Below are 24,090 nucleotides of genomic sequence, written 5' to 3'. Positions count from 1 at the left end.
GGTGGTGTGCCTCGTGATTTTTTTCATGAAACAAGTGTGCCTTTGCCCAAAAAAGGTTGAAAAACACTGCTCTAGTGTGTGTCTGTCTGCCTCCGGCCTGCCCCTCGAGGGAGCAGGGGTGACCTGGGCCATTTTACCTTCACCGAGCGGTCCGCGCACTCCCGGGGGGACACGGGGCAGGCGGCTCCTGTGATGGCGGTCGGCAGGCACTCTGCTTCCTGTGACGGCCACGTCCCCCCTCCCGCCAGCGCGGCGCTCAGAGGCATCTCAGGCTTGTTGTTGCTTCAATCAACCCCTAAGTGTAAGTCCCCGCACTGGGCACCGTGGCTTCCCCTCGGGAACACTCTCCTGAGAACTGGGCATCCGGGAAACAAGGAAAGGATGCTTTCCTTGCTCTGGGTGTGGACTGGTCAACTCTCCTGACACAGGCCCGGTCACGGTGTCCGCTGCACGGGACCCGCCTGCCGGGAGGGGAGGGTTGGAGTGCCCTCGTCCCCTCTGCCGCCTCTGTCGCCCAGAGGAGCCCTCAGCCTGCGGGGACGGCTTAGCTGTCGGACCACCGCCGATGCGGGTGGACTTCTGGGGGGAGGGAAAGGCCCAGGAGGTTGAAATGCCAACGGTGCCCCCCGAGAGAAAGCCCAGGCCGCATGGCGGGTCCAGGTCCTACAAGAACCACGGTCCCTGGGGCATTTTCAGGCTCTCAGAGCGATGGGTGCTGCCCCGTGAAATTGCACCGCTGGAGGAGGTATCCCGCGTCTAGAACAGGCTAATGTGTGTACGGGGGACCGGTTTCTGTCCTCAGCTACAACACTCCGTAGTTTGAAAACGGAAATAGCCAGTTAGAGCTGCAATATTTCAGAGAAGAATGGAATTGTAGAGCGTGAAGCAACTTTAGAGATAGTGGAGCCCAGGACGGTTGCTGGGTGGCTTGTGTGCACCTGCTTCCAATTCTCAGAGCCCGCAGACACCACTCATCCATCAGGCCCTCTCTCCCCCGGCCCTGCCACAGCCTCATTAGTCCCGGGAGCCACTGTCCGTCCAGAAAGCACCTGTTTGTCTGCTTTCCAGCTCAGGGAACTCCCTCCTTGTGAAAAGGGTCAAACCAGCTCCCGAAAGGGGTTTCCGGGGCCGAGATCACACACCCATGAAGCAACGCTGTGCTGTTTCATAACGCTCAGGGTCAGTGAGGGCGGCCACACAACACACGTCACTCTTTAGAGACGGATTGCTCAAGTTCAGCCTGGAAATGCCCACCTGTGAGGAGGGCCTCTCCTCGTTAGCTGGAGAAATGATGTGAGTTTGTCAGCACTGTGCTGCTGGAGAATCTTAAAGGGCCCTGAGCTATCAGTCATCAGGGGCATGGAATAAGTTCAGCCTATGTTTTTGCCGCCAGGGCTCGGCAGCAGCTGTCCGTCCTGCTCCTTTGTCTGTTTGCATCTTATGAACAGGGTACCCCTCTGTGCACCTGGAGGTTGACTGTGCTACTGGCTGTCTGTGGGCACCGCGGGGACAGAGAAAAGTACGCCAGCCCTTCGTGCTCGGTGAAAAACTGGCCATTCCAGCATAGATGGCAGAATGAAATGTGTCGTGACATTCCTTTTTCTTCCCGGACATGTTTGTGCAGGAAAAGTGCTGTTTTATTAGGTCACAGAGCACAGCTGAGCAATGGATTACACACCATTTCTCGCCGCAGCCGCCTCCCTCGCTCCGAGTGGCGTTGCATTTGGAAAAATGCATTTTGCCTGAGATGCGGAGGCAGCATTTTAATGCTGATGTGACTTCGTCACTTCGTCGAGGAAAATGTACTGCCTGTAGTTTAGAGGACTGAGCATGGTAAAGGAGAGCTGATAAATCAGTAGTTTATGGTATCCTTGGACATAGGAAATTAAAGACATATTTAAACCTGATTCAAAGGTGAAAGAAGACTCAGAATATACCCGTTTACCCCTGGGAGAGGAGGGAAATGGGAATATGATAAAGCAACCACTCAGGACTCTATTCTGCCAATTCAGAAAGGAGAAAATGTACTGAACCCCATCCTGGATGGCGGCACTCTTCCTATGAAAGGCGCTTGGGATGAAATGGTGCATGTATTTGTTCGCATAGAAACACACTCCTCTCACCCACGGGCATGCTGGTGGTCCCGCCATGTCTGCACTCTGTGCTGACTTCAGTGTGAGCTCTATTCATCTGCAGAAAATGCCAGTTTTCTCTGTCTGGCATATCGAATAGAAACCCAGAAATGATCGAGAGGCGACTTAAAATTCAGTTCACTCGATAGCCAGCTCTGTATAAGCATATAGGCGACGTCTGAATTGGACCCTAAACTGAGGAAAGCTATACCAGGAGATCACACAGTCAATTTATTTCACATTCCGCATTGTTGTTGGTTTTTATTGGGACAGCAGCAGAATGCGGAGCTTTGTGCTTACCCTGGTACGTGTTTATTGCCATACATCAGGAAGAAATCGCTGCCAAATGGGTGCAAATGTAGGAAGTATGCTCCTCTTCTCCTTCCCAAAAATGACGTCTCTTACTGTTACCTCTGTATGAGGTCAGCGGAGTAAATAACATGTGAGGAGTTCTGTGTACAAACCACTCAGCTACAAGGAGCTCCTGAGTTGAAAAGGGTTCAAGGATATTTACAATAAGACTACTTTTAGCCCGGCCGGCGTGGCTCAGTGATTGTCAACCTGTGAACCAGGAGGTCACGGTTAGATTGCTGCTCAGGGCACATGCCCAAGTTGTGGGCTCCATCCCCAGTAGGGGGTGTGCAGGAGGCAGCCCATTAATGATTCTCTGTCATCATTGATGTTTCTCTCTCTCTCTCCCTCTCCCTTCCTCTCTGAAATCAGTAAATATATGCCTTTAGTATCAGTTGAACTTGAGCATGTGAGGAACATAAGCATCTTGCGTGAGAAAGGCGGTGCTGCTTTCTGTTCGAGGCTCTCATCTCTGCAGAACGTAGCCATGTTTTCCCACTAATGCCAAGAGGAAAGCACAATCCAGTATTTACACCACGTCCGTGTCACGTTGCATAAATACTGAATCGGCGTTGCATATGTCGCTTGCTTTCACCTAGATATTGTGTTTTCAGAGCATAATGAACATCAAGAGGAGCGAAAGGAAGAGTAACTGGCATATATAAGGTTGAAAAAACAAAACTATGGACTGCTAGCAATGTTAGGCATGAATTCAGCGTAAAGCCTTTACATTCCATTGGATCTGTATTCAAACAAAAGGTCTTATCGTGGACTCTGAGATAAAATAAATTCCAAATGCATATATTCTTTCAGCTTATTTATTGTCCTACATAATCTTGGAATGTCTACACACCTCAATCTTCTTCCTCAACAATGAGACTCCACGGTTTCTACTCGGTGATTTCGTACTAAATTGCTGATATAACACCAGAGAAAGGAAGGACCGTCCATCCGTCTAATGCATCCTTCGTTCAGCATTTGTTTATTGAGTGACTGGCATTTATTGGCGGAGGCAGGATGAGAGACACAGCAGGGAACAGCATGGATTATACTGTGAGGAAGCAGACACCGGGCACTTAATTCTAACCATGATGACTGGGTAAAAGGGGGCTGAGGGGGGGGGCACGGAAAACAGAGCTGAGTGAGCCCCAGCACCACAGAAAGGCCTCCTGTGAAACCAGAACAGTGACAAGGGCTGTGTATTTTAACAAATGCCGACATGTGGACAAATCGGAAGTGTGACCACATAAGCCGAGAGGTGGCCTGAAAAACCAATCCTCAGGAGGGCTAAAGCCAATAGAGTGCAATTAGTAAAAAGAACACCTCGCTGTGTCCGAGGAGGACGGGTTGTGTTGCTCATCAGTGTTCTCTGTTGAGTGGGTCCAGCGACAGCCCTTTTTGCAGGGAGGGAGCAGTCACAGTAGAAAGCGGGAAGGAACCTTACTGTGGGAATGCTGGCTGTGGAAGGAGATGGAAAACCACCTTGAGGATTTGCAGTCTGTTCCTGTATGTTCCTTCCCCTGGGTTGTAGAGAGTATGCATGCATGTGTTAAGTATCTACCTAATCAAAGAGTAACATGCTAATTGACCATGCCTTCACAACGCCCACCAGCCAATCAGGAGTGAGTATGCAAATTAACCCAACAAAGATGGCAGGTTGGTTAGCATATGCAGGCACCAAGCAGCTGGTGGCAGGGTGGGATGCTTGTGTCATCGCCATGGCAACAATGCAGATGTTCTGCACCACCCTGGCTGCTCTGGGCCTCTGGGCAGCATGGAAGGCGCAAAGACAGCCCCAGGCCGGAGCGGAAAGGCAGCCCCAGTCCGGAGTGGAAAGGCGGCTCCAGGCCGGAGCGGAAAGGCAGCCCCAGGCCGGAGCGGAAAGGTGGCTCTGGCCAGAGCGAAGGCAGTGCCGGCAGCCAGGGGAAGGAAGGCCCGTCCTGGCATGAATCTTTGTGCATCTGGCCTCTAGTTTTATTTATAAAGTATCCCCAGAAAATAGTTTCAAAACTGTTCAAAGAAATGTTATCTCTGGTTTTTTTTCCAAACACGTATGAGTGCTCAGTTCATCTGTGTTGATGACATTTTAAAAGCACAGGTTGTTTCCGTATGTCAGTAGTTGTTGGGAGAGACGGGCCATGTGCTCTGCAGTTGATAAGCAAAGAGGTCAGCGGGGCCAGTGCCAGCCCTGAGCGGGGCCGGAGGCAAAAAGGCCATTCCTGTGAGACCCTCCCCTTGTGCGTGTGAAGCCCACATGCCAGTTATCTCAAGGAAAAAATAAATTAAATATGTAAATACAAACATACATATAATTATACCGTAGAATGTTTACAATTATAAAGGTGATAAACACATTTAAAAAAAAAAAAAGTATAGAAATCACTGCTGAGGGGACTGGAGCTGCGGCAGGCATTTCCTTTGGGTCTTGTAACCTCATTGTAGACGCTCCATCCCCTCGTTAACCACATCTGTGGCTTTGCCAAGCTCACTGCTCGATGGAGTTAGTGAGCCTGTGTGAGTTACATCCAGTCTGTCCATGGACACTAACTGTGCTAATCAGTCACTTCAAATAGCCCCAAATTGTACCATCGTTTTCTATGTTTTGAATAAAGATATTTTTAGGGGTATTTTCCTTCTTCAAAGAGAGCCTTTGAGGTCTTAGCAGAGAAGCAAGGCGAGGTGGCAGCGGGGAAGGTGACCACTTACTTTTAGAAATGGCGGCTGAGCCCACAAGCACAGAGGCCGGCTGGCTGTGGGGCCGCCGCCCGGGGATCAGTGACCACGCCTGCCTGAGGATGTTGCTTTGGGATAAATGTCCACGGATGTCCCGTAAACGCCCATTAGTAATAGGTACAGCAAGTGTGTAACAAGAGGCCCTCCTCTCCCTAAACCACATCGGTGCGGGGAGCTGGAACCCTGGACTCACACGGCCTTTCCCGCCCTGCCTGGGGGTGAGGTGCTCAGGGGAGACCCAGGTGACCGTTACTGTCCCCTACAAAGTCCCGAAGGTGGTGCGTGGGTGCAGCTCCCCCTGCTCCTCTTGAGAAACCGAATGGGTAAGGGCAACACGGAGGAAGGGTTTGTTGATGAATGAATGACGAACAGCAAGCTGCATGGATGAGTTGTGCCCAGATTTCTAAAAGGTCGTTGGTTTTATTTAAAGTTGCAACTAGACAAAGACACCAGCACCACACACACACACACACACACACACACACACACACTTCACAAGTCATATTACCCTTCTCAAACATAAACTTTTGGAGGAGACATGGACTGGGAGGAAGGGGATGATTTTCTGGATTTTTGCCATATTTTAATATACCAACCTCCCGCCAACCATCTCCATATCAATAAAGGTGGGCACTTTGAATAACGATGGTTTAAGTGCCATAAATTTTCAAAGAATTCTGATTTTCAGTTGTAGCCTACTTTTGTGCAAAGTCAGACTAAGCCAAGAGGAACTTTTGTGCGTGAGCAGGTCATCAGCATACATACATGCCGTCCCCTACCACAGGCTGCGGCCGGGTTTGCTTGTCAGGAGGAGAGGAGGCGTGAAAGGCAGTCAGGCCCGCCAGCCTCTGGACAGCGGGATCCCCGGGCTTCTGCGGCCGAGCTGCTGACGCCTGCCGCTCAGGAGGCTCTGTGACGTACATTTCCCCACGTTTTGGGGAAGCAGGGAATTACCCATCAACCCCGAGAATGATTTCCTTTTGCACTCAGAATGTTTCTGTGTCCTCTTCCCGTATTCTTGAATGTTGACGTCCGTCACCTCGAAGACCCTCCAGCGTCTTGATCACAATTGGCCGCTTTGGGCAGCTCATTGGGGTGGTGCACGCTCTGTGCTTCCCGTCCGAGTGGAGCAGGGATGCTTCCATCACTCAGAGCGGAACCCGGAGACGGAGAATGGAGGCAGCATTAGGAGAGCCATCTGCCGGGGAAACCCTGGCTCCCCTGGCGGGCAGCTGGGACCCGTCTCCCAAGCAGCACCCTTAACGGAACACAGGGGCCCCCACAGTTAAGGAAGAAAACATGCAGCCAAATTTGAAAGCAGGTTTTGGAATGTTGCTGTTTGTGAAAGAATGAGTCGAATATTCTGGCAGAAGCAAGCCTGCCCAGCGACATGACTGTTAGCTATTTTGACATCCAGTATGATTCTCCTTTATTAGTGACAAAATGCCAACAGGAGAGAAAGGAAAAATACACAGCATAGAAACAGAAAATATTAGCAACCGTTTTTTTACCTCTCATTTTCTTCTTTCTTCCCCCCCCCCACCCCCGTCCCCGAGAAAATAGCTTATAAAAGTTATGATTGGACATGTTATCTTAAAATACTCAGGGGGACTTGCTGCTTCGGGTGTTTGTTGCTTGGAATAGTCAAACACCTTGTGGTTGGGATAATTCCATTCTTCTAATGACCATGAGAGTCTGTCTTAATGTGAAAGCCTTAAAAAGAAACGCCGATTTTAAAATACTATGTGTGGGGGAGCAAGGTCGGCTCTGTAGATATTAGGTTAGCCTTTGAGCGGATAACGAATGAGAATGAAGTGGAATGCCTAACACATCCCGTCAGCATGCATGTGAACACAGCAGGGCATCCAAAACAAAGGCTAATTTATGGAGAACTATGTATGTCTAATGACACGTGAGGCCAGCGGGCGTCCCAGCCTCCCCCACACCCGTTACCCAGCCTGAAACGGGGCTGCATCCCGGAAGCGCGTATCACATCCTTTCATTGCCCTGCGTGTAAAAGGTGTTTTTGTATAGTTTTGTAAAATCTAATCATTGCACATTGTGCATTATGTATATTTATATATTCATGAAACTACAACATGAAACGAAGAGATTTTGTTTTCAAAACCCAAGGTGCCGAGGCAACATATGCGTGCAATGGTGATTGGACTTCCCGTAATTACATTTTTATTTTAAAATGAAAACGAGGGAGCAGCATTGGTGTGCAGATACACTGACATCCTTTCTACGCCAGGTGGGGTTTTCCCCAGGCTCCCTGATTTCTCCTGGGAAAGATTGGTACTTTGGCCCACAGCGACATCTCAGAGGAGAGTCTGGGAGAGACCTCGGCAGTCCTCTGGCGTGGACTGGCGATGATGGTGTGACTGAGAAAGCCTGGGAGAGGGCCAGGGACTTCCCAAACACTGCCCCAGGTGGAGCCCAAATGGTCCTGGGACCGACCTGCTTCTCTTTTCCTAAGAACAAAAGACTCCTCTCCCAGACGCCCGGACAATCTGCTAAAAACTGTGCTCTTACCTCTGACACCTCGGATTCGGATTTTCCTTGCGTCCCACTTCTGATAACATGCTCCTAAGGAATCTTTCTCAGGAAGGGTGTGTGTGTGGCGGGAGGGTTGGGGGGGGGGGGGGGGGGATGGACCACAGCAGACCCCCAGGTGAATGACAAGAAAAAGAAGCTTTAGACCCAAAGCTGCATGAGTGAACGCTCAAGGTTTCGCAGGCTAAAAGGCTAAACAACACGGAATTGCAGGCATTTGCTGGATATTTTTCAAGTCGGTCTGTCTTACTAGCGCTGGCTCTCATATTATCTCGTAATTGTGTCTTTATGAGAATGCTTGGCCTTGTAATAGTCAGCAGCGTTTAGCCAGTAATGGCGGTCCTGCTAGGATCGACACTCTGAAGTTGCCAAAACCGGGGTGCAGCCTTCATGAGCTCCCCTCAGGGTCTTGGGGCGGGAGGGTGCCTGCTCCACACGTCCCTGGAGTGGACCCCAGGGTCCTGGCAGATTGCTGCACCTGGTCAGCAGCTGCCCCCTCCCTCCCCCGCCTCCCATCCGTATTTGGCAGGATCAGGCCCGAGAGCGGGCTCGCCATGGAAAGAGCAGCCGCTGAGAACAGCTCCCGTGGCCCGGTCCCCGGAGACGCAGTGACATTCTGGCACCTGTCCTCTCACGGGGAGCAGAACACATCCCTGGTCGCTCCGCGGTGCCACGTGTGTAATTTTCCTCTAATGACATTCTGGTTTCCAGCCTTCCGCTCGCTGGCTTCTGAGTCTCAAGCCAACACGTGTGGGTTAGAAACAGCGCCGTGCCCTTTCTCCTCCGGGCGGAGGCGAGGTCTCCGGCCACCAGGCCCTGCCTCCCCATCAGCCTGGAGGACGCGAGGGGGGCACACAGTAATCGCTCCCACCTGCCCGGGCTCGGAGCCGGGAAGGAGAAGCCTTCAGACAGTTCCACAGATAGATCATTCCATGCATGCGGTCTCCACATTATTTCAATTAACGTGTTTTTCTCAACCTTTCCTGGCAAAGCCTACAGAACGAAAGACTGTGAGAGGCTGTGGGATGAATGCCTTTGAAATCTGTGGGGAAATTGTTCATGTGAAGCACATTCTGATCCGTTACAGTCTAAGGATGCCACCAGCAACCTAAGACATAGCCTAAAGTAAGCTATTTGGCTGGTAGCAAAACAGGTGGCAATAGTGATTGATGGGTTAGCATGCATGCGCCTCGCCTGCCGTGACCACCACTGGAATTTTGTTATCACTGATACAGGTGGTCGTGTAAAATGCGTGCTTATTAATTTTGGAGTGTAGATGGCAAATGCCAGCTATTACAACCAATTTAGAAGACTCGTGCCTGGGAATCACCCTGGAAGGGGTTAGGGGAGGTGGGGACACACCCTCTTGGGCTGTGCTCTGTGTGAGAGGGACTACTTTTAGATGGAAATTTTAATTTAAGCGTAACACGCATTTAGAAAAGTGCACAGCCCATCAGTGGGCACAGCCATGGAGCCCCCTCCAGGTAGAAAACTGGGATGTTACCAGCACCCAGAGGCCCCGAGAATTCACCCGGCTCTACGGCTCCCCTCCCAGCGGGTAGCCAGTCACCCCGGTGACTTGGTTCCCACCAGCTGACAGCTCCTGCTTTTGAACTGAATGCACATGGACTCGCCCAGGAGTCACCTTGTTTTGAAAGTGTTGTCTGGCGAAGGTTATGCTTGTGAGATGTATTCATGCTGTTGCAGCTGGCAGTGGCCAGCCCCTTTGCATTGCTGTGTGCAGGCTGATCCCTTTGCGTGCTGTGTGGAACCCTTTGTGTACTGTGTGGAACCCCTTTGCATGCTCTGTGGAGGCCGCTGGGTGACTGCACTATAAGATGTGAATCGCTCACTGCTAGCTGCATCGGGGCAGTTTCCAGTCTGGGGCTTTTACAGGTAATGCTTCTGCGAACATTGTTGCCTTTGGGTGCCATGTGTGCATATTTCTGGAGGGGTGTAGGCAGGCTTTTGAAATGAGTGGGGTTTTCACCATTTCTAAGATTTTTAATATAGAGCAAATACAATTCAGTGCCAAATAAGCAGTAATCATGCAAAATGCAACCATTTGTAGTTGGTAAATATCTTGTATGTAGAAGCCAACTTTAGCAAATGAATAACTTCTGATTATATTTGCTACAATCAATTTGTGTTAAATTGAAAGCTCCATTTTCATTCAGTACACTTCTGATGAGTAGGAAAGCAGCACAGTGTCGATAAAGGAACCTGAAATTGGGTCAGGAATCTGGTATCCTGAGTCCTCTTACACAGTAACAAAGACATTGGGTAATTCACCCTCTCTGCCTGTGTTCCATCCTCACACAGTGGGGACATGCACATTATTGTCACATGCACATTATTGAAAGACTAGAGGCCCAGTGCACGAAAATTTGTGCACTGGAGAAGGGTCCCTCAGCGCGGCCTGCCCCCTCTCACAGGATGACCTACTGACGGCTCTGTGGGTGGCACCTGGGCTGATCAGGGGAAGGCAACCCCCCCATCACCCAGCTGCTGCAGCCTGGGTTCATGGCTATCTGAGCCCTGTGCCTCTCATCTGCCTGAGCCCACAGCTGCCTGGGCCCTGGGCCTTGCAGCCGCTGTGGTTTTGTCCAAATGTACATCCAGATGGATGTCTGGAAGACATCCACCCCAATTAGCATAATTCCCGTTTATTAGTATAGATTACAGTCTTCAAGGTGTTTTAAAATTGAAAAGCACACTGACTAGACATAGAATAGTATCTCATTTATCCACAATTCCACTCTTCCTCGGATAACACTTAGGATACAAATACAGCCTCGCCCCATTCAAATATCCTAAAAATATATGGAAATAACAATATAAAACTACAAAATGTAATACCATAAACTTTTAAAGGATTAAATCTACACCAATACTATTTCTATAACTTCCATAAGTCTAGTGTTCACTTATGTAATTTTTAAATTGTTGTTTTAAGACTCTGGGTTGCCCACAGTATCTGCTTCATCATCATCATCATCATATTATTATTGTAAAAAAAAAATTTAGGACAATATAGGTATCTGGGAAAGAATTTGTATGGAAGGAAGGACAGTGCCTGGGATGCACACATGTGACCTTTGCCCTCTCACTCCACACGCTGTCTCTGCCCGGGAGTCCAGCCCGGGGCTGCGGGGAAGTCCCATCTCCCTTCCCTGTGGGCTCATGCTGAGCCCTGCGGTGGCATGGAGAGGAGTGCTGGGGTGTGACCTTTGTTCTCAGAAGGTCTGGGTTCGAGGTCAAGATCCACTGCTTACTTGTTTGGAACCTTAAACTCTCAACAACAAAAAAAGCCTCCGTTTTCTGAGACTTAACATGGAAAAAGGTATCATCCACTATTGATGGGTTTTTGTGAAGATTGAATGAGGAGATAATGGGGGTCACACTAGCACAGCACTTGACCCAGAGCAGGTGTTCATGACTGTTTTATTTTTGTAATATCGCATCGCGGTGTTCTCACAGCAGCCCGGAGAGCGGGTCTGTGGCTGACCGGTGCCTGGTTCTGCTGCCAGCCCGGTCTCCCCACCTCAGCTCTCAGCCCAGCGGGGTGAGGGACCAGAGCGCATGGGGCTCCCAGCCACATCCATTTGTGTTTTTCCTTAACACGGCCTGATCGGTCTTCTGTTGTTTCAGTCTCAAACCCATGGGCACAGAGCTGCACGAGGGCCCATGTAAAAGCATCACTTTCTTCTCCCAGCGCCGTGAGCTGTTCCACTGGAGACACACGCGATAACAGGCTTTGAACATACCTGGTAGTTTAGACGTTTTGCCTTAAAGACGTTGAGAAGGTCTAACTGGTGTTAGAGACTTCAGTTCTTTCGATGTAGAATTTATTTTGTCACACTGCAAATTCTTTAATAATTCATTGATTGTTAGAGAGGGAGGTGGAGAGAGAGAGGAAAACATTGCTCAGCTGCCCCCTGGGAACCACCTACCAGGGATAGAGCTCACGATGGGACTGGTGCCTCCCTGTGCATGGATGATGCCCAGCCAACTTAGCGACCCCACCAGGGCACAGCTTGTTCTTCACTCTTCGCAGGGCGGGGCAGTGGACACCTCATATTGAACCAGGCAGCCCTCCCTGGGGTCTCAACACCGTTGCTTGGACCTCTCGCTTGTCATCTCGCTCTTTTTCAGATGAAATACTATAGTTCTGCAATGTTCGTTGTCCACCTCTGCTAGTCCTGGCTCTGGATGAGCACCATGTCTCCAGCCTGGACCTCTTGGACTTGTTCCTTGGTTGCATAGCCCCCTCGGAGTTTTCTCCAGATGGAACGTTTCCTCGACTCTTTGTTGTGACAGTATCTGTAGTTGCCTGTGGCCTCTCTTCAGGGGGTAGGCACCTGCCTGCATGGCCTTCTCACAGACTGAGATAATGTTCCCAGTCAGACTTCCAGCTTCTTCTGACCCTCCTCTCCCGCCCTCCGTTCAGTCCTGCTCTGGCCAGGGATCCATGGTACCACCCTGAAGGTTGGCAGCACAGGCCTGCCTGTGGCTTCACGTCTACCCTCCAGCTCGGCTGTGGCCGAGTTGTTCTCTTCCTTCTTCGCCTGCAGATGCGTTTTAGTTCACCACTTTTCTCTTTGTTTGTCTGTCAGGACATTGCATGGCATGTTACTAACCAGTGCGTAGTGATTTCTGGAGCATTTTGACTTTTATGAGTTTGTTGCCTCTACTCCTCTCTCTCCTCTTTTCTTCTTCTCTCTCGCACTACCTTGAAAGTGAATCTCCCTGACACTCTGAATGTGTATAAATATCTTAAATTACATATAGCAAGAGCCATTAGCTTCACTAAATTTCAACCAGCAGTATTTTCAAAGTACGTAATATTCTAAGACCAGGCAACTTGTGGGCCTCTGTCTTCAATGCAGTGTTGAACAAGATGTAATATTATTGCGTGTAGTTCTCATTAGATGGTGTCTTCAGTAGAACTGGAATCCCATTTTACTGAGGTTTTCTATAATGAATATATATACATATATATATATATATATATATATATATATATATATATATATATATATATATATATATATAATAAGCTGTTGCCCATCTGGCAGAAAATAAAATAGCTCTTCAAACATACACATAGCATTACTTTTAACCCTTGACATCTGTGTATGATCTATGGATTGTCTCTCCTCTTCCAAGTCTATTAAAACCAATAAAATGAGCTAATCTCTTTAGAGGACTTTTATGCTCTGTGAAAGCACAGGGTGATGACACGTCATTTTGTGTGAGACCCTTGGCCCTGTGGGGGTAGTGATTGTTGCTCCACCCAAGTATGTCTGTCAGACCTTTTCTCTAGGCCTAAGTAGCGCCCACTGTTTTATTCAGAACTCGCGGAAGCAGCTGAAGCTTGACAAACATATGACGTGATCAGTGTTTAGAAAGCTCTTGACATGTTGCCACTCAAATCCTGCTAGTCTAGTGCAAAAATGGCATCCGAAGTCATACCTCTTGGCCCATTGACAATTTGTAAATCCAGGCGTTCCATAACCTATATCTTCATCCTTGAAAAATCGGAGTTTAAAAGAAATTGCTGACAGACTGGGATGGAGTCAGGGAGCATACGTGTAAACATTAGTCACAGATACACAGGGTAGATGTAGCTACATTGGCATCTGTGTCTGCTGTACTTCTTACTAGGTCATGATTTTATATCAGGTGTTGTCAACAGGTAAACGGGGGAATGATCATGGAAGGTCCCCAAGCTGTTGAATCTTTTTTTTTTTTAATTCAATCTAGCCGGGACTGGTTTGGCTCAGTGGATAGAGCGTCGGCCTGCGGACTGAAAGGTCCCGGGTTTGATTCCAGGCAAGGGCATGTACCTTGCTTGCAGGCACATCCCAGGTAGAGGCTGTGCAAGAGACAGCTGATCGATGATTCTCTCATTGATGTTTCTAACTCTCTATCCCTCTCTCTTCCTCTCTGTGAAAAATCAATAAAATATATTTTTTTAAAAATTCAATCTATTATACATAATAATAGGGGACTTTCACTCACTATTTTTCATATTCCCTCAGGCAGGGGTCGGCAAACTGCGGCTCGCAAGTCACATGCAGCTCTTTGGCCCCTTGAGTGTGGCTCTTCCATAAAATACCACGGCCTGGGCGAGTCTATTTTTGAAAAAGTGGCATTAGAAGAAGTTTAAGTTTAAAAAATGTGGCTCTCCAAAGAAATTTCAATAGTCGTACTGTTGATATTTGGCTCTGTGGACTAATGATTTTGCCGACCACTGCCCTAAGGCAATCAAATAATGAATAATATAATACTCTTGTCTTAGCCACTTACGTATGTGTCTTATATTTATTACATTTTCCTTTGAATAACTATATATTTTTATACACAAGTGTTTTCTTAGATTTTAAAACCTCAGGAAATAAAACTCATGTATTGGACAGATATTTATTAAAACCTACTAGGTAGATGAACAATATTAACTGGTGAATATAATAGAATCAGAGGTATGGAAGGGGAGTGAACTGATGATTCTCAGGGAAAAGAGGAGCGGGGTGGTGCGGGAAGAGACTGAACATAAACTGTGCACCTATGGATGAGGACAGTGGGGGGTGGGGAAAGGGCAGAGGGTGGAGTAGGAACCTGGTGGAGGGGGAAAAAATGAGGAACTTTTGTAATAATATGAACAATAAAGGTTTATTAAAAATAATAATAATTAAAAAAAAAAAAACTAGGTAGCCCAGCCGGTGTGGCTCAGTGGTTGAGCATTGACCTATGAACCAGGAGGTCATGGTTCGATTCCCAGTGAGGGCATGTGCCCAGGTTGCGGGCTCGATCCCCAGTGTGGGGCATGTAGGAGGCAGCTGATCAGTGATTCTCTCTCATCATTGATATTTCTATCTTTCCCTCTTCCTTCCTCTCTGAAATCAATAAAAAATGTTTTTTGAATACCTACTAGGTATCAGGCACTGTGAATGGTAAATGAAATACAAGAGATTATGGAACAGTCGTGGGAAAGATGCTCCATCCCGGCATTCAGGCTTCCCCAGGAAGTGGGCACCTTCCGTCTGAGGGAGGTGGGGGGTCCCCCAGGGGACGGGACGCATCGTGGTCAGAGGGACTGTTACTGGGGAGGTACCATGGTCGGCCAGGTGACTTCCAGTAGCTCAGTCATCTGGGGTAAAGAATAAATAAATGAAACGCCCCTACCCTGAGGACTGTCCTGCTGCCCTCCACATGCACTGGCCCGCACCGCGCTGTCATCACTGCACTCCGCTGCGTTTCCATCACAATGACAGTTTATGACTGTTCAGTAAACCATTCGGCCCGCGATTTAGGCTGGATTTTAGATTTTGGCCCCTTCTCTGATTGAGTTCGACACCCCTAGCCTAGGAAGTTCACGTCGATGAAAGAAGGTCGGGCAGCCAGCCTCACTGTTTAAGTAAACCTGATGTTTAACAATATCACCTCACTCGTCCAGGGTTAAATCCTCGATTGAGGGCAGAGCCAAAGTTTGTACACTGTGCCAGTATAATTGTGTTACTGCGTGTGTTGGATGCTATTAAATAATATATAACAATTTTAATTAGGTTTAGAAATGTATAACTATATATCTTATAGTTGTCTTTTCTAAATATTTTATATGAATAAAGTTAACAACATTTTTACAATGCATAAGATTACTAGAGGCCTGGTGCATGACGTTTGTGCACTGAGGGGAGGGGGTCCCTCAGCCCCGCCTGTGCTCTCCTGCAGTCTGGGACCCCTCAGGGGATGTCCTACTGCCAGCTTAGGCCTGCTCCCGGCCCTTAGAGCTGCAGCAGAGGCGGGAGAGGCTCCTGCCACCACCTCTGCACTCTCCAGCCTTCAGCCCGGCTCCAGGCTCAGCTGCACTCCCCCTGTGGGAGTCCACTGACCACCAGGGGGCAGCTCTTTCATTTAGCGTCTGCCCCCTGGTGGTCAGTGCACATCATAGCGACCGGTGGTTCCGCCGTTTGGTTGATTTGCATATTAGGGTTTTATTATATAGGAAGATCAATATATAATGAAGCTTCCTGACAGATATACAGGTGGGCTTGATCTGGACCAACACTGAGTTGTGTTATAAAGTCCTCTTACATTTAGAATATTAAAATAGTATCTTTTGTGCATCAGTATCCAGTCTGATCATTTCATGTGCCAACTCATCCACCTGTGAGCCCAGTTTTGAGTTTTACCTTCATCCAATGAATAGCATCGCGTCTCTGGAGAACCTGTAGGTTTTACAACGAAGTGCTATGCGCGCGGGAGGGTTCAGGGCGGAGGGCTGGAGCTCCGACGAGCGTTCTTGCCCAGGAGTTCTGGTCCAGGTAACGGGGAGACAGCAGAGCATGTGTGTGCAATTAACGGAGAAACAGCAGAGCCAGATCCACTGTGTTTGGCTCGGGCCTGCTCGTTTCTAGATCTCTGCCGTGCAGTTACCCTCGGCGTCGCGTGTTAACGTGACCTGACCTGTCGGTGCGGCGAAAGCAGCGGCCCTCTAACCCGCCTGTCTCCTCCCCCAGCGATGCACCTCTTCGGCCTCAACTGGCAGCTGCAGCAGACGGAGAACGACACGTTTGAGAACGGGAAGGTGAACGCGGAGGCCGTGCCCACGCACACCGTGGCGCTGCCCGCCGGCGACAGCGGTAAGCCGGGGCTGCGTGGCCTGTGTGTGTCTGTGAACGTCTCTGTCCATGCGTGTGTCCTTACCCCCTGTATGTGGGAGAGAGAGAGGGCTTTGAAATTGCTGGTGTCATACCTTAAAGAGCAGTTGTTACTCATGTACTTGAACAGTTGAAAACGGACACCGTTGTTATGGGAATAATACTGCGGGCCCTCTGGTTAGACAGCCAGCCTCTCTCCTTCCCCTCCTGCAGATGTGTATTTTGTTTTATTTTTCAGTCTGAGAATAGATGGTAACTCAGCCTGTCATTGCTGTTTCCCTGGGTATGTGACGCCTTCTCCACCCAGCGGCTGTGTGGGCTGGAATGCTGTGTTAGTTTTGATGTTATCCTCGGAAGCCATCATAGGAATCCCTGTCACTGGTTGTGTTTCTTTTTATTCACTGGGATTTTGTGAAAGGAAGCTTCTCTTGGATCTTGCTTTGAGTGCATAGTATTCATTCATTCCGCATTCACTTACTGAGCATATATGATGTGCCAGGTCCAGACCAAGGTTCAGAGGATAGAGCAGCGACAAAGAGACAGCGACAGCTGCCCCCAGAGCCAGGGAATTTCTAGGCAGGACGGACGTCGAGCAGGCAGTGGCAGTGTGTGAGCAAACGCACCGCAGGGAAAAGCAGAGCGCGCCATGCCAGGGCATTCAACGTGACCTTCCCGTGAAGAGAGCAGTGAGACAGAGGCCAGCATTTAGTCTGTGATCATTTGGGATAGTGTAAGACCAAAGGAACGTCCATCCATTTTGGTTAGTAACAACTTTGGCAAATGGCTCTGTATATGTACTCTCTTGTATGAGTACAGATTGAAACACTACATCTGTATGAGTGTGCACATGTGTTTATTTCTCTCTGTGTATGTGTGTGACTGTTTAAACAAAATAATTCAGATTGCTTTTAAATTTTCATGATTGTTCATCGTGTGTCAATTCTCTCAAATACTAGACAATTTCAGCAAATTAGAGCTGGGCGGGTGGAAGATGGCCTGGGAACTGAAGCGCTGGAATGAGCGTCCGCAGGCGTGTCGAGTTCTGTTCAGTATTGTTTATAGAACGTGCAAGGCAGAGTGGTTCCTCCATTGGGTGCCATGTTGCTTCCGCCCATCAGGCTACATTGCAAGGCAGTTCCGTCTTCTCTCACGTCACTCAGAATGTAAGGGGCTATGGCCCTGTTTGGCCCATGGTGGTTTACAGAAGTGATGCAGAGATCTCAGAGTCAGCGAAGGAACCCAAGGGTAGAGCACCGGATTGCAGGGTGGGGTCTGGACTGTACATGCCTGGCCTGGCTTCCTGCCATCTTAATTTTCCGTGCCTCCATGGGGCTTAAGATGTTATCACTTATCCTCTTCAAAACTGAGTCAGACTTTTATAGCTGGATTTCTTCCCTGCCTTTCTGTTGTAATCGTTCTGCATCTGTTCTCTCACATCATCGGCAGGCAGCAAATGCATGCTGTATGTGGAAAGGTATTTAGTATTTTATAACTTCGGTGGGCTTTCTGGTGTCACAGGATGATGATCAAACAGTCCCAAACCTCCTGATTACCAGCCTGATTATAAATACTCTGTTGTGTCGTTACGACATCTAGTGTTGCTAAACTGTTATCTATAAAATATCTCAGAATACAAAGTACTTTTTTACATAAGTTTTTATTGATTTTAAAGAGAGAGGAAGGGAGAGGGATTGAGAGATAGAAACATCAATGAGAAAGAAACATTGATTGGCTGCCTCCTACACACCCCCTACTGGGGATCCAGCCTACAACCTGGGCATGTGCCCTGACCGGGAATCAAGCTGTGATCTCTTGGTTCATAGATCGATGCTCAGCCCCTGAGCCACACCGGCTGAGCCCCAGTGCCTTTTGTATGGCATTGTCTGAAAAACCCCACCTCCCTGGTGTGTTTCCCTGCACACGGTGTCACGTGAGTGTGGAGAGGAATGGCAGTAGCTCTCGGTACGTGGTCTCTCTGTGTTCTCACCCTCGGACACCTGTGTTCTGAGACATGTGGCACATGCTTGCCGATGAAAGGAAAAGTCACAGTCAGCCGGGGGGACACTGCTCGTGGCTCCCACAGTCAGGCACCACTGGACCGGGCGGGAAAATCTTCAAGACAAAGCCCTGCTGTGTTTGAAGACACGGCACAGCTCCCTCTTTCTGTGGAGGCCTTAACTGGTCTGGTTCCTGGCCTCCACGCTTTGAGGATGGATGGGTGGATAGAGAGAGATAGATAGATAGATAGATAGATAGATAGATGATTGATAGATAGATAGATAGATAGATAGATAGGTAGATGATTGATAGATAGATGATAGATAGATAGATGATAGATAGATAGATTGATAGATTGATAGATAATAGATAGATAGATAGATAGATAGATAGATAGATAGGTAGGGAGGTAGATGATTGATAGATAGATAGATAGATGATAGATAGATAGATAGATAGATAGATGATAGATAGATAGATAGATAGATAGGTAGGTAGGTAGATGATTGATAGATAGATGACAGATAGATAGATAGATAGATTGATAGATAGATGATAGATAGATAGATAGGTAGGTAGGTAGGTAGATGATTGATAGATAGATGATAGATAGATAGATAGATAGATTGATTGATAGATAGATGATAGATAGATGATAGATAGATAGATAGATAGATGATAGATAGATAGATAGATAGATAGATAGATGATAAATAGACTATCCACAGGCACCCAGTTGCCCTACCTGTGGTTTTGCCTTCATCCTTCCTCCTGTCTCCCATGGTGAACCCTACAGACAGCCTCCGTGTTGCCTGTGACCATTCCCAGGCCAGGCTCCGGGGTGGGCGGGAGGAGAGTACTCCGGACCCGGCCTCCTTCATCTCCTGGGAAGCCAGAGTTTCTGGAATTCAGGACCCAATGAGAGACTCCTTTGCCCGGCCTTTCTCCAGAGGAAGGGGCTGTGCCAGGTGTGTACAAGTTTATCAAACTGTGTCCCAGGCGCGCCCACTGCCAGGAGTGCTGATGGTCAACACGGAGCCCTTGAAACGCCAGCAGGAGTGGCCCTGATCAGCGAGGGCCATGACTTGGAAAGCGAGGGCATGTGATTTAAAACAACAAAGCCCTCACAGAGCTCTGGCCCCTGGCATTTGTAGGCAGGAGCAGGCGTGCCCAGCTCACCTGAGCTGCCGGGTCCGTGGATTTGAGCAAGGAAGGGCAATGCTGTCCGTTTGTCTCTCCATCATGATTACAATGAGAGGTCGCACCGCCTTGTAGAAAAGACACATTCTAAGGCGTTGATTCAAAACACGTTCATTCTAAAACCTGGAACAGTTTGAAGCCAATGGAAATCGGTAGGCACTCAAAAATGAGATTTGTGTTTCATAGGAAAAGCTAGCATGGATCGCCACACTTGGAACTATTTGGTTCTTGTGTGCCTGAAACAAAATGTGGACACAAATCTAAGTTTGATTTCCTGTGACCATAGTACTCTTATGTGTTCTACAAAACCTGTTTGCTTCTACATTGAGTTATGCTTGTAACTATTGGTTGCACATACAACAGAAATCAACCTAAGTATGACGTAAGTAGATTAAACATTTTGATAATTATTAAACATCAGAAGTGGAAACTCCCCCCCCCCTTTAAATGAGATGAATGGGGACTTTTTCAAATAGTTTTTGTATTCATGGATGAATATTACTCATTACAAGAGCAAAGCAACCTGCAGTATCCACTGTATTCCTGTTTCCCATTGTTACAAACATAAGAAGTCTGGGACAAAAGAAGCAGATGGAAACGGAAGGATGTTTTTAGAGTTATGCGATTCCATTACGTATGTGAAATCCTTAGCGCTCATATTTCAAAAATCACATTGTGATTTATTTCCAGAAAGTGTGTGCCACGGTCTACAAGCTGTCAGTTCCATCCCATTTCCTCTTCCGTTTTAGTGAATGCGAGGAATTGGCACCTGCCTGCTTGCAGAAAGATTTGTCACAGAGTTTTCTGAAGCTGTTTCTGGTCTGTGAAGTATGCCAGGCTTAGCACGATGCCGAGCGGCACTTTTCCTGAGTGGCACTCTGTTGACACTCACTGGCACACACAGAGTTTGGTAGGAAATTGAGCTTTCGTTCATTTACATTCACCTTTGTCATTAGAATCCTTTTGGAAGGCTTTTCTTTTCTTTTTTATCATGTTACATGCTTTAAATATCTCTCTTTAATTAGCTCATCTAATTTAGGGAAGTACCTGTATGTAATTTACTGGCAGAGCATGTACTCACTAAAACCTAGTTTACTTTTGGTCAAAAAGAGTCTGACTTTATATTTTTCAGTTCAAATAAATTAGTATACATTTTTCACAAGCATCTCAGTTCTGAATTTCTATTCTAGATGGATAGCAGATAGATAGATAGATAGATAGATAGATAGATAGATAGATGATAGATAGATAATAGATAAATGATAGGTAGGTAGGTAGGTAGGTAGGTAGGTAGGTAGGTAGACAGATAATAGATAAATGATAGGCAGATAGATAGATCAGGAATCTTTACACAGTTTGTAATTGGATTGAATGATGCCTCACTGCCGTGGATATTTCCTACTTCATTGATGTTGTTTGCGGTCATGCAGCCCTCTGCAGGTGACAGTGGTTCTTGGACGCCAGCCGGAGTGGGTGATGAGGGCACTGAACAAAAGTGTATTCCCTCCCTCTTGATACAGCCTGTTTCAGGGCCACAGCCAGCCTTCCCACTGCACTGCTTGGACCCGGATAGAAATACATGTAAGGCGGGGAAAGACACTGCCCTCACATGCACTCATGGTGCCTAGAATAAAAGGGGATTTGTCAGCAAAAACACTCCAGAGCGTGTCTTTGCACCCTGGAAGCTTCGTGCTCCCCGCCAGGGTGCACGGTAAGGTCCTGGGTGTGTGAGAGGCAAGTCTTTATGTACAGAGTCCATGTGTGGGATTGTTGAAGTTGTAGAGAGCGATGCCCTTAGAGCAGTCTGCCCTCTCCTCCTGCACGTCTCTGTGCAGGCTTCATTCCGCAGCCTGTGACTCCGCTCGATGGAGGACTCCTGGACCCGTGCCCTCCATGACCCGTAAGCTCTGAGATTCTGACTAGTTAGGACTGGTCAGATTCTGATGTTATGACTGGTGAGGCTTTCTCATTGGAGAAAAAAACAATCATTCTAACTACTGTGCCCTACTCAAGCACATGCAGTCAATCTAGGTTCTTTTTTCTTTTTTTTTTAACAAAAGAAAAAGGGTCACCTGTTAAATTAGCTGTGGGAATAATGGGATAAGGAGATACACTTATTAATAGCAGTGGGCAGGCATATTTCAGTGACAGAGTTTTTAACCTGTTCAAATCATTAGCTGGAGAAACCAATAAAGCAAAACCCTGACACTCTACAAGTCGGAACTTGGTTGCTACTTTCAAAGCTTGATGTTTTGGGGGGAAATTCTGTGGTTTGCACGTTTATGCTTACCAGCTCTCAGAGCACAGGTCTGCCACCAAAGCTGCTAAAAACACGATAGCGGCCACAGACACTACCAGCCCCACGGCGTCTGTGAAATCACACTGGCTTTAGGGAACAGTAGAGTTGTTAATGGCAGTAAAGTTCAGCAATGGCCTTAGAAATGTATGAACTTGATGAATGTGTCCCAATACGAACCATTTCCATATTTAATGATTATTTGTGTGCTAACAGATCTTAGTGGGGAAAAAGACCTAATGCTCCAGTATTTAAAAAATATTTTCATGTGGAAGTCAACCAAAAGACAGAACTTACTAGGAATCTCTGACAAGTTACAGCACAAAGAATATGATGTTACAGTATTCATGGTTGTTTTTCTTTCACAAGACTGGTCATTTCTTCACAGTAAAAATAGGTATGACTTTGTCCTAAAGTTAAGGCTAAGCAGATGTTTCAGTTTGATTCAGTGGGTTAACATGTCTGATTTCATGTGAAATAGACAAATGTAAAACTTAGTAGTTTAAAATAACATGTTCGTTATAATAAAAAGCAAGGATTATACTTATGACTATTCAGAGGCCCAGAGCATGAAATTTGTGCACTGGGCAGGGGGACCCTCAGCCTGGCCTGTGCCTCCCTCAGTCCGGGAGCCCTCTGGGGATGTCTGACTGACAGCTTAGGCTCACAGGGAATGGGCCTATGCTGGCAGTCAGACAGGGGAGGCAGAGAGGCTCCCACCACTGCTGCTGTACTCACCAGCCAGGAGCCCAGCTCAGGGCTTCTGGCTGAGCAGTGCTCCCCCTGTGGGAGAGCACTAACCACTAGGATGCAGCTCCTGCATTGAGTGTCTACCCCCTGGTGGTCAGTGTGCACCATAGCGACCGGTCATTTCATTGTTTGGTTGATTTGCATATTAGCCTTTTATTTTATAGGATAGAACACACAGTTCTGGCATCATGCAGACCTTGGCCTGACTCTTGACTTTACCCCGCACTCTGGCATCATAATTTATTTCTCTGAGTCTTAGTTTGCTCAGCTCAAAATACCATCAAGCTCATAGCATTTTTTGTCCTTTCAAACAGATCATAGAGGCGAAACCATCAGGCATGTTGTAGGTTCTGGGTACAGGTTATTTTGACTTCTCTTCCCCATCCTCCACCATTTCTGTAGAAGTTGTTTCATGACAAGGTTAGGTGCCTATGCAGAAGCATGTAAAGAGAAAAGCAGGGACTGGGCTCTGAAATTTCATATTTTCTATGAACAAAGGAATCTCTCTGGTTAGATGGGAAACAGCCCTCTCAGGTCTGCATGGTAGAATTATATTCTTTATCTTTTTATTTAATTATATGTCCTGATTGAGCTAGCATGAATATGTATAACTATTGTAAGAGAGGTATTTAAAATTTTAGTGAGTGCTGCATAATGTATAACCTTTGAGCTGATACGTGAAAAATGATTATTCCTATAGCCCAATTTTTACTCCTGTTCCCTAGAGCATTTTATATTACAAATTTAGTTCAAAGTAAACAGACCCTGAGAGCTAAGGAGCTGTTCAATGCCAGGATTATGGACTTCGAGGGGAAGAAGGGAGGAATCGATGGTGTAAACAATGTTTTTTATTAAACTTTCCTGGCCACCCTCTTCGCCCTGCCTCTACCTGGTCATCAGCAGTTGCATCCTAACGGGCTCTCCACTCCCAGCCTCCCCCGCTGCTGCCTGCAATGTCCTTGGAGCAGTGACTTTGTTTCTCCGTTAGCCTGGTCACACCTTTAATGAGTCTCCTTTCCCTCCAGCTCTCCTTCGCAGCTGCTGGTACAGGATGCAGTAGTCCAGGCAGAAAGCAATCCCAGCGTTTCCTAGCAATAGCCTCTCCCTCTAACATCACACGCATCTGTCCGTGAATATGATGTGAATCACCTTGGATCCTAATGGTCATAAACTGGAGGTCACCATGTTCGTGGGTGATCACAAGCCATGTTCCTTAGTAATCTTGAATTCTGTTTCTCCTGATTATACACACACACACATGCATACTCACGCATACACACAACCCAGGAACAAGCAAGTGCCTTGGCGGCATTGAAATACAATGTGCTCATGTTAATTCTACTTGAAGTATCTCTTTTGAAAACATCCCATACATTATGTGCATCTAGATATATAAAAGCCAAGCAACCAG

At 47.5% G+C, this 24,090-nt stretch overlaps 1 protein-coding gene across 10 annotated transcripts in view; it reads left to right on the top strand.

Moving 5' to 3' along the window:
* The window catches only part of TENM3 (teneurin transmembrane protein 3), a 367,962-nt gene that overhangs the window by 256,310 nt on the left and 87,562 nt on the right, over positions 1 to 24,090 (top strand). For all 10 annotated transcript variants that reach the window (XM_045588987.1, XM_045588983.1, XM_036456870.2 and 7 more), the window contains exon 5: positions 16,295 to 16,417. In XM_045588987.1, the coding sequence (XP_045444943.1) occupies positions 16,295 to 16,417 (123 nt within the window). The remainder of the gene's footprint in view (positions 1 to 16,294; positions 16,418 to 24,090) is intronic.

This window comes from Pipistrellus kuhlii, unplaced genomic scaffold, assembly GCF_014108245.1.
Source record: "Pipistrellus kuhlii isolate mPipKuh1 unplaced genomic scaffold, mPipKuh1.p scaffold_m20_p_3, whole genome shotgun sequence".
In the NCBI taxonomy this organism is placed as follows: Eukaryota; Metazoa; Chordata; class Mammalia; order Chiroptera; family Vespertilionidae; genus Pipistrellus; species Pipistrellus kuhlii.
This window is presented reverse-complemented; position numbering and strand designations above follow the sequence as displayed.